This window comes from Harpia harpyja, chromosome 14 (assembly GCF_026419915.1).
Source record: "Harpia harpyja isolate bHarHar1 chromosome 14, bHarHar1 primary haplotype, whole genome shotgun sequence".
Taxonomy (NCBI): domain Eukaryota; kingdom Metazoa; phylum Chordata; class Aves; order Accipitriformes; family Accipitridae; genus Harpia; species Harpia harpyja.
In genome coordinates, this window is record NC_068953.1 from 14,452,015 (window position 1) to 14,472,054 (window position 20,040).

Below are 20,040 nucleotides of genomic sequence, written 5' to 3' on the forward strand. Positions count from 1 at the left end.
GAAGGAATGCATGTGATGATTGTTTTTATCAAGACTTCAGGGTCTGCTTATATAAAAAAAATTGATTTTTATAAACTGAAAGAGGCAAAAAGACCATACACATAGTAAAGAGGGGAAAATGCACCTAGCAGGGACTGCTTTTGAGAGCACAGAAAATTGGTTTCTTGACCATTTGAAATACTTTAAAATGCAATCAAAAAGTAAACTATTTTACTGAGATACAGTAAAATCTTATAATTTTCACATTTTAGCACCCAAGTAAAACACATTCTAAACCACTTCAGGCTTTTTAATATTTTAAAAATCAGTCTTTTTAAATTGGAGAAGACATGGTCAACAGATTCGTAATGTCTGGTGCTTGTAATGGGTGGTGGAGATATTCTCTGCAGTAAAATGCTATATAAGCAGAATGCAGAGTCTGGTAAAAAGCCTTTTAAAACTGCAGATATACTTTAAAATGGATGAAATAGTTACATTTTATTAATATTTTATAAAAATATGAAACCTTTTACTGATTAAATAGGTTAAGTTCTTAACACTGATAGAACTGTAAAAGAAATACCTTTTGGAAAGTACCAGAAATGTGATAGTTCAAATGTGCTCTTGGCCTATTGCAAGTCAATTAATTTACCTGTTCTTTGCAAGAAAACAGTATATCACAACTGGTAAAGTTTACATGTCTAAACATTTGTAGACTGATAAATAATTTTTAAAAGCATTGGTAAGTTATATAAGCTGCATAAACTTAGTCTGCTCAAACAACACATTGAAGATATAGGCAACCTGTCTCAAAAAAGTGCCAGTTATATAGCTGGCAGCAGGGGTCTAAGGACAAAGGCACCCGATGCGGAGATGTAGAAGCAGGGAAAGCCAGAAGGGCAGGCACAGTGTTGGCACCTGGCAGAGAGAAGATGCGTGAATAGAGCCCACGAGCAGCCCTGAAAATTTTTATTTGTCATACAGTGTTTTCACAGAATCACAAACTGGTTGAGGTTGACAAGGACCTCCAGAGGTCTCCTGGTCCAACCCCCCTGCTCAAGAAGGGCCACGTAAAGCCAGTTGCCCAGGATACGTTTTATTACATTTGCAGGCATTTAGGTTAATATAGAGTGCTTACCAGTAAAGTACAGGAAAAATTCATAACGAATGCTATGTAACCAGCTGCAGGCTAGATAGTTACACATGTGTGTGCCTGGTATATGCATTTATATTGCAGATAAATATTGCCCACTAATCTGCAGGCCTTTTTCTTTTTTCCTTTCAGTATGCCAATTGGCTCATGTTTGCAAGTTTGGAAACTGGCTCATAGAATATTAACAAACTTAATTTCATATGTCTCTGGGTGAGCTGTATGTGACAATTAAAATTTCATCATGGTTCTTGTTAAATGCTGGAAGAAGGATTTCACAATATTCTTTTGGTGCTGTCACAATCCCATGTCATTATCCATTTTGGGTCCCCTGGGAGGAAAGTGGAAGCAGCACTTATCACTGATCTATTTTGTCATTTGGGCCACAGCTAAGACAAAGCTACAGATGCATCAGAATGTGTGGCTTGTGTCAAAAGAATAGTGAAAACAAAAATGAGCAAACAAAAATTGTATCAAAACATTTCATTTGGGCACTTTCAAAAGAAAACATTTTGTTCTTTCATTTCATAATGACATTTCTGGCACTAAACTTTAAGTGAAGATGCTCAAAAATGCAAGCAAAAGTTTGTTTCTTCCCAAGGTTTTTTTTTTTTTTTTTTTTTTTTTTTTTTTTTTTTAATATATATAAAAATCCTTTTGTTTTGCTTAAACAAAATTTGTCTGGTTTGGCCTGAAACTGTTTTTTTGAGATGGGGGATGATTCTGGTCTGCTGAGAGAAGAGTCTTCTACACACATATGTCTATTTATGAAACACACCTATGAAAGAGAAAAACAAAAAATTTCTCTATTATGTAAGTAGAATGGCAGTCAAGCATGGATAAAGCTACTGGGACACAACGTGTGTGTCCAAAGTCTACTCATTTCCAAAGTACATCCTGCTCCCCTGTGTACATCTATTTCAGTATCAGTTATCTTCCAGACTGGTCAACTCAAAGCATTTTTTGATCCAGCAAACCTCTTCTACCCCAGCCACACAGGTTAGCAACATCCAGATCAACATTTTTCTCAGATTAAGAAAACTGGGACAATTGGGATATTAACTGCTTCCTCCTTGCATTGCACAACCCAGAGATCTGTACAGTCTGGAGGTGAGAGAAGATCTTTCAAAATATGTGGCTTTTGGAAAGTGCTGTCATAGTGGACATCTTTCTAAATCTCACTTTCTTCAAAGACTTCCTCAGTTGTCTCTCCAGTGGTGACTTCTCCTTCGCTGCTGTCTGACATGCTTGCCCGTGGATGAGACGGGAGAGCACAGCCTGGCTCTGGGCTGAGATCTGTCCTCTGCTGCACTAGCACCTGCTGGAGCTGCATGCCCCACGGCTCGCTTGCCTCCAGGCACAAGTGGTGTTTGCTGCCGAGGTGCTGGTTTTTTCGTTTCTGTGAACATTTCCTCAGGTATTTTATGTTTTCCCCAAGAAAGCAGGGTTTACAGCCAAAGGGGTCTGCCAGCAGGAAGCGGGACCACTGCTTCTGGAGCTCTGCTTTCACCTGGAGGGAGAAGAAAACAGTCTGTCCACAGTGATGTCTTGTGACTACCCTGCAGTCCGCTAGCCCAAATGCTAGCTGTAAATGAGAGGGACTGTGGAAGTGCTGAGCTTCCTGCCCCTTTGGGGTGCACCTCACACCTGGTGAGGTCCTTGTAGGGTAGAAACAAACTTGTTTGCCAAGTTGAAGTTAAGGGTCCACCCTCTTCACTCTAACTTAGGAAAGTTTTTCCTAGCCCCTGAATCTCTGATACACTGTGATCCTAATGCATATGTGTGGGAGAGCTCAAGTGACTTTCATGTTTACAGCCTGATGAAGTGAGGAGGAGAAAAGCCCAAGGGCTGTGGAAATGAGGACCATGCAGCTTTGCTGGACTGTTGTGCTTGAGTATCTGGTTTGTTTTGTTAAAGCTTTTTATCTGGCACCCTGCCTTAAATCCTCAGCACTGAGTGTCCTGCTGCCTGCATCACCTGAGCCAGTGCTGCAGATAGAGGGCAGGCTCCAGGCCCACACAGAGGCACAGGATGTGCCCTTGCTCTAACCAGCAGGCCCTTTGGCCTGAAAGCTCAGCTGGACCAGGAGGTACAAGGCCAAAAGAGTAACTTTTAACTGCTAATGAGAGATGCTAGCAGTTCTGTGCCCTTCATAAATGTTAGACAAGTACTCCTGTACTGCAGACAAATGCCAGCTCTCTTTTTTATTTAAGTAGTTCTGAAATTGCTCCAGGTTTCCTTGTTAAATATTAGGAACATATGGCCTACCTTTTGTATAAAGCCCATGTTGTTTGTTTCACTGGTGCCTTTAAGAAGGTGTCCAAATTCATGTACCTGTGTCAGTGTAGTGTGTACCATGCCAGCTGGCTGTGCCAGGCTCTTAAGTGCTACTGACGCTGGATATGTGTCTTTATTGCAAGTAGTGGAGGTTTGCACCCGGACCAAATATAAGTGAGCTACAGACAGTGAGATTCAACTTAGAAAACATTTAAAATTAAGTGAGATTAATTCCACAGCCTACATAGCATCATTTTCTGAGGTAGCTTGTAGCAAGTCAATAAGGCAAAGGCAGCATACAGCTGTGATGGTGATGAAGACACTGGGTTGTATGGGCAGGAGCAGAGCCAGTAGATCAAGAGAAGTGATTGTTCTCCTTTGCTCAGTAACTGTTAGACTACCTCTGAACACTGCATCTAATTTTGGGCCCCCAGTACAAATTGTGTTGATAAGCTTGAACTTAGCAGCAGAGATCAGGACTGGAGCACTTGCCCTATCAGGAGAGCTGAGTGAATGGGGCTCGTTCACGCTGAAGGCCTAAATACTGCCTATGAGGAGATCATGGAGGATACAGAGCCAGGAGCTCTACAGAGGTGTTTGGTAGGGACACAAGGGACAGTGATCATAAATTGAAATAAATAGAGGAACTTCTAACAGAATATATGGAAAAGATGTTTCCTCCTGAGTACAGTGAAGCACTGGAACAGAAGACCAGAGAGGTGGTGGAACCTCTGTCCTTGCTAGGGTTCAATGCTCAGCTGGACAAAACCCCAAGCAACTTGATCTGAATTCAGTCTTCACCCTACATTGGTCAGGAGGTTAGCTTTCTCTGCTGTCATCTCCTTGCGTAAGAGTCGTCACTGATCTGCCTAAATCTGGGCATAGAGCAAACTGAACCCCCAGCTGTCCCTTGAGGCATAGCAGGAGACAACTTCCAGACAAGGAATCCCCTCATACCAATTTTAGGGATGTCCTGAGCAGTGCATGCATGAAATTATTTTTTCAACATGTTGCTGTCTAAGATATTAAAGTACCCCAAATTCATGTCCTTCACATGGACTTTAGGGGTAAACTAAGAGAGGGTTTAGCCTGGCCAAACATGAAGTCTGGGATTCCAGCTGATTAAAAGAGTGGGGTTTAGGTGGCTGACCATAAGCCTCTACTGGTATTTCAGTCACCCCTGGGTATCCATACCTCCACAGTGCTATAGCCACTCAGGCTTCAGTGGAAACACTTTGCATTTCAGTCCCAAATCTGTGAGACGCCTTGCTGTTCTCTTCATAAAAAACAGTTATACCTGTTCAAAAGAATGCACACGTGCTCTCGAATAAGCAGAGCTAATCAGTGTGTTCATCCTTCTTGGTGTCATTGATATACTTTTTACTAATCAACTAAAAACTTTTCTCATAGCATTGTCTCTTACCTCTCCGTTAGCAAAGCAATATAAAACTGCTACAAAAAAACCCTGTAAGAGAAAGACAGTAAGAGGAAAAAGTTAGAGTGTACAGGAAATAACCTGAAGTTTTAGTTTAAAGATGACATTAACGTTAAAGCCATAAGTATAAGCAATGTTTCTTACTTTCCAAAAAGGAAAGTAGTTGCCTGTATGTACTTATTATTGAAGTACCCATTAACTTGTTTCATATGGTGCCTTAGCAAATGTGGGGCACATTTGGTGCAGATGCTGAAGAACAGAGACTATACAACCCAGTTTCATCTTCCATGTTATCTTCATTTTGCTACCACATAATATTTTTTTTCAAACTACTGCAGTTTTACCGTGACTGCTGCTATTTCTAAATATGGTAAAACAAAAAAAATGCAACTTGGGGTTTCATATTATCCATGTACTTGTTTGAATTTGTGAATGAGACTGCTGAGAAGGATCTCATTTGGGTGCTTTTTAAAAATTAGTGATGTATTAAGTGATTAGTGCTATTTTAAGTCTCAGCTGTATCGTTATGGCTATTTTGAATTGCCATTTTTCCTTTGAAATTGATTTCAATAAACACCTTTTTAAAAAAAAATTAAATCCTAGAGATGAAACTTGTTTTAAATGAACCACAAAATTACTCTTTCCATTTTCCTCCTCTCTGCCTGTATTTGATCTCAGATAAAAACAGCTTACATTCCTGCACCTCAGCCTAACAGTCTGGCACAGATATGCAGATTTATTACCATTGCTTCAGGAAATGCATTGCTCTGGTATGTCTAAAAACATCTATGACACAAGTTCTGATGAAGAGAATAAATACTGTTGACTATCAGTCCCAAGGCAATGTTCGTATCACAAGTAAAAAAGTGTCATAACTATATATAATACAGCTGACATAATTCAATTGTTTTCACACTCATACTTTTCCAGAAATGTTTCTGGGTTTCTCAGACAAAAGCTTAAAAATAAATTCACATACACAGCAGCTTCAGTATTTTTTATTGTATCTAGCATTAACCAACAGCATTTTGAGCCTACTGTTAATTTTCTAGCAATCTTGAAAGGTTTGAAGCCATTAATTCCTTAAGCATATGTGCAGCAAGTATGAAAAAGAACAGTTTATCTGCCACACCAGTGGAAATGGGGGCAGGAGAAATAGCAATCACAACTGCTTTTTCCATATACTTTGTTTCTACTGTATTTCATGCTTTACTTGGGTTATGGTTGCAAGATATAGGTAATTTTGATATGTCATTTATCAATGTAACTTTTAAATAATACTCTGCATCTGAATTATTTTACAGAGATATGCAAAAAATGTCACAAAAAGTTGTGTTCATTAGAGTTCATAATAGATGATATTTTATTACGGGGATAAATTTTAGAATAGTAGTTACAGAAGATTCAGAAACCATGGAGAGAGGTTCTGATGGATAAATAGAAATTTAATAGCTTAAAAAGCAGCTTTTTATGCAGAACCACTTCTGCACCTGGAGATAGTTCTCTTTTTCAGGTAGAAAGTCCATGAAAATGTCTCTACTAGGTGGTTTTTTTGTGTTCTGAGCATGAGCTCTAAATTTGGTCTCACAGGCACCACAAGCAGAAATAGGATCAAAACTACACGGTGCTGTTAAGTCCTGTGACTGCTAAGCCTGATGATACCCCCTGCCAGAAATGTAGAAAGTGACCAGATTAGGCGAGGACTTTGTGAATACTAGTGGCACCCCCTCGTTGAATGTAAGTAAGTTTGTAAATCCCTATGTGAATTTAGTTCACTGCTGCTGCAAGATCAGAACAGGCAGTGACAGGCAGAAACACTAAAATCACACCAGAAGATGGAAAATTCAGTTGATTATTCATGTTTGTTGTTCATTTTATATTCTGATTTCTTTAATGCTTCCTAATATTCACTTTTTTTTGCAATACATGGAACTTAATACTTAGAAATCTTTCCTGTATGCCATTACTTCTAAGACATACATTTTTTAAATTATGACAGGAAAAAGAAGAACCAGAAATTCAGAACAAATGTTCATTAGCATAATAACCAATAGGAAAGAATAGATGCATGTGTAAGCCTCACAACTGTTCTTCAGTTCTATTGACAATGGCAACATGATAAATTACTCATTTAATAACTGGATTTTATTCACCAGAAACCTGTATTTTTCCTGTGGCTAACAGTTTGCATGCAGCAGTGAGCCAAGATCTTTAGATTGCTTCACTTTCTAAAGTAAAGAAGCATCATATCTACAGCAGAACTCATATTTAGAATTTGATTGTGTGCTCCTTGAAAATGTTTGAGTTAAAACCTCCAGATGAGATCCCAGAAGTAATTGTTTTTCTTTAACAGAACAGTTTAACTGCTTTTTAAAACTACAGAGAAGATTTACAGACTAAACAAATGTAGTTGTGTACAGTTTACATGCTTTTTTGCTAATCCCTTCACAAATAATGCTGTAGCTAAAAAAGAGAATCTGCAATAAACATTGTCTAAGATCTTTGAGTATTTTGAAAAGAAGTTTTGCTTCTAAAGCATGCCATGTAGCTGAGCGTGTGCATGTTCCTTTAAAAGGAATGAAGTTTGTGTTTTCTAGCAGGGATGAGTCTATATCAGATTTCTTTGTGCAAGCCAGTAAATAAAATTTTCACTTAAAATGATTCTGCATTTCTTAAAATAACATCTAGTGACTGCAACCTCTCCAAGTAAGGATATGTCTAACTGAGGAACATGTAACTCAACACCACGTCAGCAGTCCCCCTTAGGGTGGTGGCTCTGCATGAACTCCTTTCTGCCTGCCTGGGCATTTCTCCCCTCAAGCTGTAGTGGAAATTTTTAATTGGAGCCTCACTAACAGTGTCAAAGCACTGATGCATACATACGCCAGAGCACTGGTGCATACAGACAGGTTAAAAACAAGGATCACCATAAATTGTGGGAAAAGTGCAACAATGCTTTGATGAATTTACGTCTCAGACTGTAGAAGAGGGCAGACATGTGTCAAAGTAGTGAGTTAGTGAGTAGTAAGGACTTCTAGCCAGAGATATTGCTGGGTACCTCATTAAAGAAAGGAGACCTGGAAACTGCTGTCCTGTCTCACCAAGAAGGTCAAGGCAGGAAGATAAGGGTAAAGGACAACTTTGCTAAGCAGGTAGTTTAACAGGAGTACTACCTGAAAGAGTCATTACTCAGCAACTTCAGGACACACATTGAAGGAGACAGCAGTGCTTTGTGCCTGCAGAATGACTGGCGTGTCCAGTTCTTAATCTTTGTAAACTGGAGAGTAAATAGTTACAGTGAAAAACATGTATACTTGTGCATAAGCAGCTATGGGAAAATCACCATTTAGTTTCAGTAACAGCTCGCTGTGGAATTTGGACTATTTAGGATTGACCATCATAATGGACTGTGGCTCCTTCACACCTTCATACCTGCAGCCAAGATATGAAGGCACAGACCTGCCAGAGCTGCACTCTCATTCTGTCACTACCTCAAGTTTCTGCCTACTTACACGCTACTAAGGCAGGGTGACAGAAGGGGAGTCAAGTGCATAAACATCTCTAAAACACTCTGCTGACTGTATAGGTGAGAAACTTCTTTTCCACCTGCAGATGCTAGTCCATCTATCTGTTCCACCCAAGTGAGTGCTCTGACAAGTTTTCTCTTAGCTCTAGAAATTTGTTCATGAGTACAGTACTTTTTGTGAGTGCACATGTAGGAGGCCATAGTGTCACTTTGCAGATACGGTGAATGAGCACTTTCTTTAGGGAAATGGAGCCCAATGATTACCAGGAGGAAAAACAGCTCCCTGTAGAGATACGGGAGTAGGTATGAAACACGGGTTTACAGGTCTTGACCTTGCCAGACTTAAATCTCAGGAACCACGGGAGGAAAATGTGGAGATGATCTTTTTATTGCTGGGAAAAAATACCAAAAAGTCCTTTAACCAGTAGGAACATGGCAAAGAGAAGAATTTAAGGGTTAGGAAACTATATTCAGTGGGGACCTAAATGCTGTGACCCAAGGTTGAATACTCAGGCCTACACAAGTGCAATTTTTCTCAAGTGTCAAGTGCTAAGCTCCTGTATATACTGAATAGTGTGGATGATGGGGCACTGGGCACCTAGACTGGGATACACAATAGCCCAGTAACTGGAAGCTGAAATGCAAAGCAACAAAGAAAAAAAATGACAAAGCAGAAAATGCAACTGCTTCAGTTATTCCTTGCATGAACTTAGGCATCTGTGTTAAGGACCCAGCTATAGTCAGTGGGTCAATGCGCTTTTCTTCAAAGGAGGAGAAGCTGGCTGTTGTGATATATCCCATATTTTCCTCAACAACCTGGAAGTATGAGAAATACCTAGTGCCTCACCACAGGCACAGCCATGCCCTAAAGTAGTCACCCTGCTACCAGCCTCTCTGGGTAGAGGTATATGTGCGCCTTCTCTTGAATCAAGGCAGGTTAATATCGACTACTGCAATGTCTCATGAGGCCATGAGTGGAAGTAAAGGATGCATAAGGCAAGTGCAGAGATGTTCTACTCCCTGCTCCTCTGATTACTTTAATTTTCTGTTACCTTTTTAAATCTATAGTTATTTAATGTAAATGGTATTAACACTCAGGGGCAGGTGCCGAGGCCTCAAAGTGTCCCTTTCCCAGCCAGCTGCTCTAACCACTAAGCCACAGATTTAGATTCTCTTTCATCCTCCTTCCTCTCATTTCATTTTGCATCTTTGGTTGCTGGCTTACACAGCTTTGTTTGGGCACTTCCCTGGAACAGGTTAAACCACCTCCTAGCTGGGGCCTGTGTTGTCTCCGTTTCCCAGAACAGTGCACTAACCAGGGGCCTAGTGTGAAAAAGTGGAGTTTTTAACTCGTGCCTTTTCACCGAATTCATGGTGGATTTCTATGTTTCACTTCTGATGCATTAAGTGCTTTGTTAAATTTATACTTAAACCCATGAAAGAGACAGAAGCCCCAAACCAAAATCCTCAAAAGGGTATCTCAGATGACATCTTTGATGCCTATATGTGAACTATGGAGGCCTGAAGTATGTAGGTGTGATTTTGGCATAAAAAATGTCTTTGAGTTTTTCTCTACGCTTGCATGGAAGTACCTCTGTTACAACTGCTGAACAGCACACAACTGAGGTGAGTCACGGCCCTGACTAAGTTTTTGTACAAGATGTGTCTTCATTGCACTTGCTCGAGGGTGTTAGTCTGGTTGGTGTACCCAGAGTGTGTCCTCTAGGCTGGAACCGCACACAAAGCAGTTCCTGTTTATCCTTCACATGCTTCTCCTCACAACAAATGTTTTAATTCTCCTTGTTGTTCTCACAGTATTCAGACCTACATCTCCTTTCATCAAACTTCCCCAAATGCCATGTAGTCTACATTCAACTCCTTTTGGAAAAAGTCCTAAAAGGTAAGGACTGCCCCACAGGCCCGCTGTGTCAGTGATGTATCAGTCATGAACTGACTGCACCAACTACCCAAGCTAAAGTGAAGCTGATCCTTGTATCTCCTGGTATAGAGTCTTGATTGTTTTTTGTTTGTACAGTGGCACGACAACAAGGTCACCGTGGTGTGTTTGAAGTATGCTGGGCATGTACTATGCACTGAAAAAGGTGAGTCCAGAACCAACTCTCTCCTCAGTGTGACTGCAAAGTCAACAGATCACCTGAAAATCTTATTTTAAAAAGCCATCCAGTGCTTCATAGGAATTAACTTATGTGAAACACATATTTTGAATAGACCACTTTAATTCTGTTTTCAGAACAGGGTTCTGTGACGAACTGTCACCCAGTACCAGAGAACACAGGACACACTGTTTCTGAAGAAGTCAGACTCCTTTTTTGTTCTTTGAGACTACCATATTTTGAATATGCAGTTTGTGAATGTTTTATCTTGTCACTGTAGTGGTGTATTTAGAGACATTATAGATTGGAGCATAATATTAAGTAAGAATATTGTATATCTGTGGTATCTATAGGTGAGCAACATATATATGTGGATCTATGACCCCTAAAACCAGTACTTGCAAAACAGTACTTACATGAAATGAGCTCATTGTCAGCTGAATGAAAACTCTTATATGTCTTGAAAGTCCTTCCACCTGTTCATCAGTGATGAAGGTAAATACAAATTCATGGATCCCCAACAATGGAATCAGCACAAGTGTAGATCTTGCCAATCTTAAAAAGAAAATGTTTGATTCTAGTATTTTTTCAACATCCTTGGTGCAAAAATCAAAAATTCAGCTACAGACAAATCATTCCAGAAATATTCCCTTAATATTCTGACTCTGGAATGGGCAAATTTTCAGATATGAATTTTGGAACACACTATCAGAAAAGTCTGTACAGGAAGAAATCTTGGCTTTGGGTTTAAGGCGAAAAGTTAGGGACAAGAAATTAAGCAGGAAGGTCACTATCATCAAACTTATGCTGCTAGGTAACAGAAAAATATTTATATAGCTAAATATGAGTGATCTCTTAACAGGATTCTTAGACTTCCTATCACTGCTGAAAACTCTATGTAGCTGCATAGAAATTTTCTGCAGTACTGTCAGCAGTTGTCTACTTTTTAAAAGATACAACCAGAATAATTTTTATGGAAGAGAATCTTCTTTAACAAGTCTGGGAACATGTTTGCATGGATGAAAGAAAACATCTCAAAAGAAAGTGAGTTCTGAGGAAGACTTACAATGTGAGCAATAGCTTGAATCTTTGAAAGTTTAGCAAAATTATAAGCAGTAGAAAAGAGAATATAACACAAAACATTAGCCAGTGTTATATACAGGCACTGCTGTCTTTGACTATCATCACAACAATCTTCTTATAGCAATCTGGAGAATATAGCTGAGATCTTTTGGACCTTGAATGTTGAAGGAAAATGGAAACACGCTTCTTGTTAGGGATTTAATACAGTCCTGTTAGACAATAAAATAATTCATCTTAGTAAGGCAGGACCGTAGTAGCAGACAGGGATTCACAATGCTTTGATTAAAGATACTAAGAACTGGAAAGAACTGGGATGTGGAAAGCAGTTAACAAATCCTCAGGTTTCCATTGATTTAAGTCCAGTTTTCACTGCACATTTAGCTCCTTGCAGAGCAGCCTGCCCTTGCTGTTCCCACAAAGTGGGAAGATGTTTCTGCAAAGGCCAACTCCAGGACTTTACGTAAGACATGATGTACCATTAAGACTCTGGCCAAGAGAGCCCACACCAGGGCCTGGAAGACTGCAGGCTAAGAATAGTTTTCTGATTTGGGTTCACAAGAAGACCAGGGACATTCTTGAGTCAACAGTGTCTGTGTCTGTGAAAAAAGGCAGATCATAAATGCTAATGTCACTTATGAATGTCCCACAAATCTTCTACACCTTCTTTTCTTTTGGGGACCTTTTGTCACACTCAAGGAAAAAATGGTTCACAGCAGTAGAGGCCACAGCTGTACAGTGAGGATTCCTGAGAGCAGTGATCTTACCACATTGCAAATCCTTGAGAAAATGCCCATAATACTCAGCACACAGGCACTGACCTGCCTTTACCTCTCAGATAAGAAAATGTTTGTGGAGCCTGTTTCCCCAGATGGCTTTTCTATAGCATACTCTGAGTATCTGTTACACCTGGTGGTGGTAGGTAAATGTATAATCTGCAAGGGCACACTGGCAGCCTTCTGATGTTGCAAGAAAAAAAGAAAGGGCTAGGACTTCTTTTTTATTTATTACATACCTGTATTTGTAGTCATGAAAGCTCATTTGCTGAGCTTTTAGTTTGGAAATCAGCATCCTGAGAATTTTTAGGAAGATGCCAAAGTTAACCTTGAAAGAAAATATATATGGGTTACTTACAATAAATGCTATGACGTTACTCATATAGCTATTAAAGAAATGCAAAATTGATATTAAACTCTTGTAAAACCTGTCACCAAATAAGCAGAATGCAGTTGTCATCAGGTCGGAGCAGAAGCAGGTTATTACCACAGCTGCAGCAGAGAGCACAGAGCAGCAGTGACAGACTGCTGGTATGAGCTCTCTTCAAATGAGGCAGTTAACAGAGTTTATACACCTTTAGGCCACACAACTCTTCACCAAACCATGACAGGTAAGCAGGATGTGGTAAAAACCAGCAGTGATTACAATTCTTCAGATAAAGAGGCTCTAGACAGCCAGACAAGGAAGCCCTGGGCATTCTTTTATGAATAATTCACTCCTTTGTTAATTAAATTGTGCTGACTTGGCCAAGACCAATCTGCAAATATTTCTTTTACTGAGGCCTGCAAATGCCTATGAGTTGTTAACTATTTCACTTCCGCAAACCAAAAGCACTATGCAAAAAAGTTATTTAGGTTGCAAAGCTGAGAAACAGCATTGCTTTATTCAGCCTGATTTACGTATACATTATAATACATGATCTTCCAATACAAAATTACATTCTAATTTTAACACAGAACACTGCTTCCTAATTTTGAGGATGAACAATTATTCAGGACTACTTTTCCTGTCTTCTTTTGATGCATAGGTATTACTGCTGGAACCCTAGTTCTTGTTCTGTGTAAAGAATCAAACACTTTTCATGCTGTTCTCCTCAAATGTGCACAGATGTATCTTTAAAACATCACAGGGTGATAAGTGGATATTATTCCTTTAAAAAAGCCTCCAAAACCAAAAAAACAAAGCATAGGTAGATGGAGGTACAAAGTGTAAGATCTCACCAGTTAGAGGTGCTTTGATTTGATTTTGCAGAGCAATTAGCATCAAGATTATGTTACTGAGAGTATCATAGTTGTTACTGTAGCTGCAACTGGAAGTGCTCAACCCTTACCCCATTGGCTGTCTGGACATTCAGAAAGCAAAAACCAGAAGACAGTAGCCAGTTGTGATATTTTGCCTAGCATTGTGTATGAACTTCGGGACAGAGTTGGAAAGCAATTTTCTGAGGCAGCATTGAATTACCTTAAGCTCAGGATCATCCTTTTTCCTCATGAAGCACCCTCTTGTCATTTACACATCTCTGTTACTAAAGTGCGTGTCTTGCAGACTGTACTCTCCTGTTTTATTCTGCAGCAATAGTTCATCTTGTGGTCATCTCTTTGGACAAGTTAGGGGAGATATAGATATGCATATGTACAAGAGGGGGTCAGTTACCTTTAAATGGATGACTCTACAGGTCTTTCCTAACTTTTAGAATTTGACTTCTCCTTTTACTATAATTTTTTGGGTTTACAAATACAAAGAATTCATCATAGTCAACACTGTAAGGTTCTTCAAAAGTAGAGCTAGTGAACATTTTCCATCCAAACTTACTTTTGTCTGGAACATTTGGTTTATTCTAAAAATGATTTTCCATTATGAACTTCTGCTTTTCACAGAAAACACTAAAACCTCATTGAAAATGACTGATATAAGATTGAAATATTTTTACTCTTGATGTTTCATAGAAAAGACAGAATTTTCACTAGAACATGAAGCTAAATCACAAAAATCACAGAATGGTTAAGGTTGGCAAGGACCTCTGGAGGTCACCTTGTCCAACCCTCCTGCTCAAGCAGAGCCACCTAGAGCAGGTTTGCCAGGACCATGTCCAGATGGCTTTTGAATAACTCCAAGGATGGAGATTCCACAACCTCTCCAGGCAATCTGTGCCAGTGCTTGGTCAACCTCACAGTGAAAAAGCATTTCCTGATATTCAGAGGAAACCTCCTGTTTCAGTTTGTGCCCATTGCGTCTGGTCCTGTCACTGGGCACCACTGAAAAGAGCCTGACTCCATCCTCTTTGCACCCTCCCTTCAGGTATTTATGTACATTGATGAGATCTCCTTGAGCCTTTTCTTCTCCAGGCTGAACAGTCCTGGCTCTCTCAGCCTTTCCTCATGGGAGAGATGCTCCAGTCCCTTAGTTATCCTTGTGGCCCTTTGCTGGTCTCTCCCCAGTATGTCTATGTCTTTCTTGTACTGGAAAGCCTAGAAATGAACACAGCACCCTAGGTGTGGCCTCACCAGTGCTGAGCAGAAGGGAAGGATCACCTCTCTCGACCTGCTGGCAATGCTTTGCCCAAGGCAGCCCAGGATACCATTCACCTTCTTTCCTCCACAAGGGCACATTGTTGGCTTATGGTCAACTTGGTGTTTGCCAGGACCCCCAGGTCCTTTTCTGCAAGGCTGCTTCCCAGCTGGGCAGACCCCAGCATATACTGGTGCCTGGGATTGTACCTCCTCAGCTGCAGGACTTTGCACTGTTCCATGTTGAAATTCATGAGGTTCCTGTCAGCTCATTTCTCCAGTCTGGAAAGGTCATTCTGGATGGCAGCACAACCCTCTGGCATGTCAGCCACTCCAAGTTTGGTGTCACCTGCAAACTTGCTGAGGGTACACTCTGCCCCATTGTCCAGATCATCAATGAAGATGTTAGATAGGATCAGACCCAGCACTGGGTGCACTGCTAGTTACTGGCCTCCAACTAGACTTCGTGCCACCTTCTGGGCCTGGCCATTCAGCCAATTTTCAGTCCACCTCATTGTCTGCTCATCCAACCCATACATTGAATTGATCGTTACAATGGCTATGCCATGGTCCCTAAGTCAGCGCTTTTGAAGGTCTAAACAGGGTGATCCTATCATAAGTACTGATATTATGAAAATTATCTCCTACCCCACATTAAAAATGTAAAACTATTTAGTAGCAACCTGGGATTACAGCTAGAAACAGCCATTTCAATATAAAATCTAAAATGTTAGCTATGTCAAGAACTCTAGTACTTAATTTCTTACCTAATGTGGGACAAAGAAACCAAAATGGTACATGGAGTTTTTAAGATCAGGGTTAAGAACTACATCTGTCATAGTCTCTTCCAGTTCTCCACCACCAAACTCAGATAATGACTATTTTTTTGAAGTACTCTGAAATTTCTGGATGGCAATAATATATATAAAACTGAGGTGCCATCATTATTTTCCAGGCTGTCTATGGATGAGTAGAGCTGCTCAGGAAATAGCAATGTACAAGCTAGCATGGTGCTTTCTTCATGACTCTTTTCATTATATTTTAAACAAAACAGGACTGTAGAATAAGGTTCAATAAGATCAAAAAAGGAAATACGAACTTTGCATTTCTGATGTTTCACAAGAAAAAGGTTAGGAAGTTTTGGCCTGTACACCAACTTATACCCTATGAGGACAAGGTCCAGCTGCAGTACCTGGCTTTTATAATCCATGCATAACCATCATTAGGTAGTGCTGACGCACATTTCACCAATGAATTTTAGGTAAGTTTGCTGAATTATATTCAAGAACAGGATATTGAGAACATCCTGTCTGGTTATTACATGATCTCGCTCTGGGTCTCTAACCCCTTCATTTCTGCCCACTATGTATTTCTCTTGCCTCCATACTGTGTCTGTCCCTCTATTCAATTAATCTTGCTGAGCATCCTCTTAATTCCTCTTCACCACTCTTTGCTCCTTCTTCTTCCCCATTTGTAGTCACATCTGATGTTCCATTATCTTGAAATCTGATATCATCCCTTTTGCTTAACCTTTCAATTTCTGTTCTCATTGATTCCTTCCCTGCCTTTCCCATAGTATCAGTGGTGGAGTCACACTGACACTGATCAAGCCACAGAAGGAATCTCCCCACATTCAGCTCCACTGCTGGCCACTGTCATGTACACTGGCAAACTGGATTCTGTGATATCAGGTCTGCACATATATTTCCTGTTTGCCTTAGGAGTAATTTCCAAGTAAAGGTCACTCAGTATGATCCTGAGGAACAATCACAGACAGAATGTTCTGCAATGTAACAGCAATGGGATGTCTTAGTGACAGTTATTCAGAAAGTTTACAGCCCCTTCTAAAATGAGTGTTGGTATCAAAACACACAAGAAGCAATGGGTGAAGATATGTGAGTTCCTTCACCACTTCAAGGACTCAATACTACAAGACTCAACAGACAGGCAATTAGGTTTAAGAAAGCCATCCCAGGAAGAAGCTGAGCCTGGTCCTCTATACACATTGCTGGGAGGTGAAACAGCTTCAACCGTCCTCTAGGTGCTGCTTGTTCTTCTGTAGAAAGATGTCCATGAAGTCTAACTGATAATGCTGTATCTTTTAGACTTTTTCTGTATTTTCTAATACTTAATGACTATAAGCACTGGTAATGATCAGAGGCTACATGCTTAGAATAAATTAAACTGCTGGGGCTATTTGTATCTGTGAAATAACACCAAGGCAGAAGATTCCCAAATGTAATATAAAAAAGCAGGGATTAAAAATTATGTTAGAGGAATAACATATATGTGTGTCTATCTATTTACATATAAACCTAAGGTGACCTCTCTTTTTGCCAACTTTAGTTAGAGGGATTTTTGAACAAAAGTTTATCCTTTCTGTCACTTTATGTCCACCTTGATATTTCTGTGCATTGGTCTGTAGTAGGAAACTATATCTTACTTGTTCCCAAATGTCAAAGGACAAAAATGTCACTAATTACAATGAAAAAATGAAGGAAAAAAAACCCCAGGAAAACGTATTTTCCCCTAGTTTTGGGTGATGATGACAGGAGCTCTCCAAGTAGTGACACAAACATCTGAATTAAGGTTAGAAAGTTATCTTTAGAAACTTCTTTATATCTAGTCTGAACTTCATATGTTACAGCTTTTGTCTATTTTTTACCATCCTTTTGCTGTACCCTTCTGGCCCCATATGCCCCCATTGTTATTGCTACTGAAGACAGCAATTGGATCCCCTATTAGCCTTCTCTTCTTAAGTCTGAACAAACCAAGTTCTCTCAGTCTCTTCTTGTACATCATGTGCTCCAGGTCCCAATAGTCTTGATGGCCTCTGCTGGACTGTCTCTAGTATGCTAACGTCTTAAAAATGGATATAATATTCCAGATGGGCTTTCACAAGTGCTGAACAGAGATGAATAATCACTTCCTCTAACATGCTGTGTTCTTGTAACATGCAATCTTGACATTACTTCTCTTGCTAAAAACAGTGGTTCACATCCTCAGTTCTTTGCACTGATTTACACCAGCAAAGTTTATGCCCTATTGGGTCACTGGCTAAAAGGAAATTGTGCAGAAATAGCTTAATTAAAAGGTATTTTTAAATTACTGATTGTCTCCACCCAGTCCTAGTCTTCAAATTACTTTGGAATGCATTCCTGGCTCTTAGGTCTGTTTAATTTCCTATTACTTAGAGGACTTGCTCTGAGTTGAGCATACTAACATCAGTGAACTTAATATTCTTACAACAAAAGGAAAACACTTGATCTCTTTGATGTAACAGAAATGCTATTATTTGTTTCTGCTGGTCATGTTCTACTAGCTGTGTATTTTCTGCTCAGGCCCTCAAAAAGTAAACTAAAGATTGAGTCTTTTTTCAGAATTAGACATATCCAGGAAGAAATTTGTTCAGATCCCCTCAGGTCTGGACTTCATCCATCTTGACCGTTCCCTCAGTTTTGAGACAGTTTCAGTCTTTCTTAATGCTTTCTTTTGGCTTTTGCCTCCTCTCACCTCTCAGGCCTTTTTGCTTTCTTTTCTGGCTCTTCTTTCCGCTGCAGTGTTTTGTTGTTTTGGTTTTTTTTGATAGAGAGTTCTTCATTGTCCTTCTAATTATTTACTTTTTTTGACGGCTAATAAGTGTGTTTCTCTGTTTCACAGCTCAGTTCCAACTATGCCCACTTTCTCTCTCACACTGTTCTCTCCAACTCAGCAGCAGCAAAACAAAGTCCATTATTTCTTCTCTAAAGTTTTAATTTCCAGATCTTTTCTCAGTGTGACAGAAACCAATACCCCCCTTTCCAATTGATGCATGGAATGTATCAATTCCTCAATATTACACTTCGAGCAATCCTTCTTTTACTTCCCATACACAGTAGCATGAGTAAGGTACATTTCTCCTCTACAACATTTGCTGTCTGTCTAGCTAACAAAATCACTTATTCCTCTAATCCTTTTATGCCTTGCTGACTGTGTGGGAATATAAGGTATTCTGGACACAAACCATAGCCCCACCTATCAAAATTCTGTGTTCATAATTATGTCCTCATCAGTTGTTTTGATCATGCTATTTCTGTCTCTTCATTATCACCGCATTTCAGGTGTATGCTTTTTTGCATTTGTTTAAGAAAAAAAATTCATAACTCAGTCTTGTCATGCTATGCTTCATTTTTTTTCATTAGATGAATGTTTTCTACTCCTAACCATCAGTACATATGTTGCTACTTCTCTTCATCCTTGTTATCATAAGATCTTCCTCTATAGAGAATTAGGAGCTTTCTAGTGGTGCTCACCACATGGTAGCACTCTCCTAAGTAACCTGCTTACTGAGAAAATGAGGGTAAAAATATAAGTAAAATATATGAGAAGCAAAAGGCTCCATCTTTTATACAGATGGAGCTGTGCAGAATTTACTGCACAGATAAACAGCAGTGTTTTGAGAGGCTGACACTGAAATCTTTGCTGTTTGTAGACAGACAGAAAGGAAGCTACACCCATCCACCCACAGTAAGAAACTTCATTTACAATTTTTTCTGTCTCATCTTTTCTAATCCAAGAATTGGATTATACCTGGAGAAAGGGTCACAAAAGACAATCACACTTGTGCATGATATTAGGAACAGATGAAATAATTCTTACTGCAATAGAGAACAACACTGGTCCTCGGATGATCCACCAGATTCCCATGTGTTCATTTGTTGCCCAGCACCTGAAGAATAATTTAAAGTATAATTACATTATTTTCATAGATAAAAATTAGAAAGCTTACATAACCTATATATATATTTCAAAAGGAAGTTGACAAAGTTCAACTTTTTCAGGTAGCACTCAGGAGAAATTGAATGAAACTAGGAAGAGTCTCATCAACAACTGTAATTGTATTTATTTTGAAGATCTTTCCACCAGAATGTTGAGAGAGGTTTCCCTAGACTGCAAACTTCAGAACTATCTGGCAAACTCAGTCTTTCAATCCACACAACTGTACATGGCACCAAACCTTCATAATGGAATTCATCTTACTCAAATTTATCTGTCTGAAACTGGAAGCTCAAAATGGGTAAACTATGAATTGTGACCATGGTTCTTGACCTGCTAAAAAGTATGGATACTGTTTCCTTGAAGCTGTCTCCTTTTCTCCTGCTCTAACCTTCTAATTTGTCCTATGCACATGTTCCTTCTTGCTAATTAGCCTGAAA

General features: G+C 39.6%; 1 protein-coding gene across 1 annotated transcript in view; it reads right to left on the reverse strand.

Annotated features, from left to right (window-relative positions):
* Positions 1–1,049: 1,049 nt before the first annotated feature.
* Positions 1,050–20,040, reverse strand: part of GLP2R (glucagon like peptide 2 receptor) — a 46,851-nt gene continuing 27,860 nt past the window's right edge. Inside the window, exons 9-13 of the mRNA XM_052807999.1 lie at positions 19,484–19,553; positions 12,577–12,665; positions 10,898–11,036; positions 4,830–4,871; positions 1,050–2,639 (exon numbers count right to left, since the gene is read on the reverse strand). Coding sequence (XP_052663959.1) covers positions 2,301–2,639; positions 4,830–4,871; positions 10,898–11,036; positions 12,577–12,665; positions 19,484–19,553 — 679 coding nt within the window. The 3' untranslated portion in view covers positions 1,050–2,300. The remainder of the gene's footprint in view (positions 2,640–4,829; positions 4,872–10,897; positions 11,037–12,576; positions 12,666–19,483; positions 19,554–20,040) is intronic.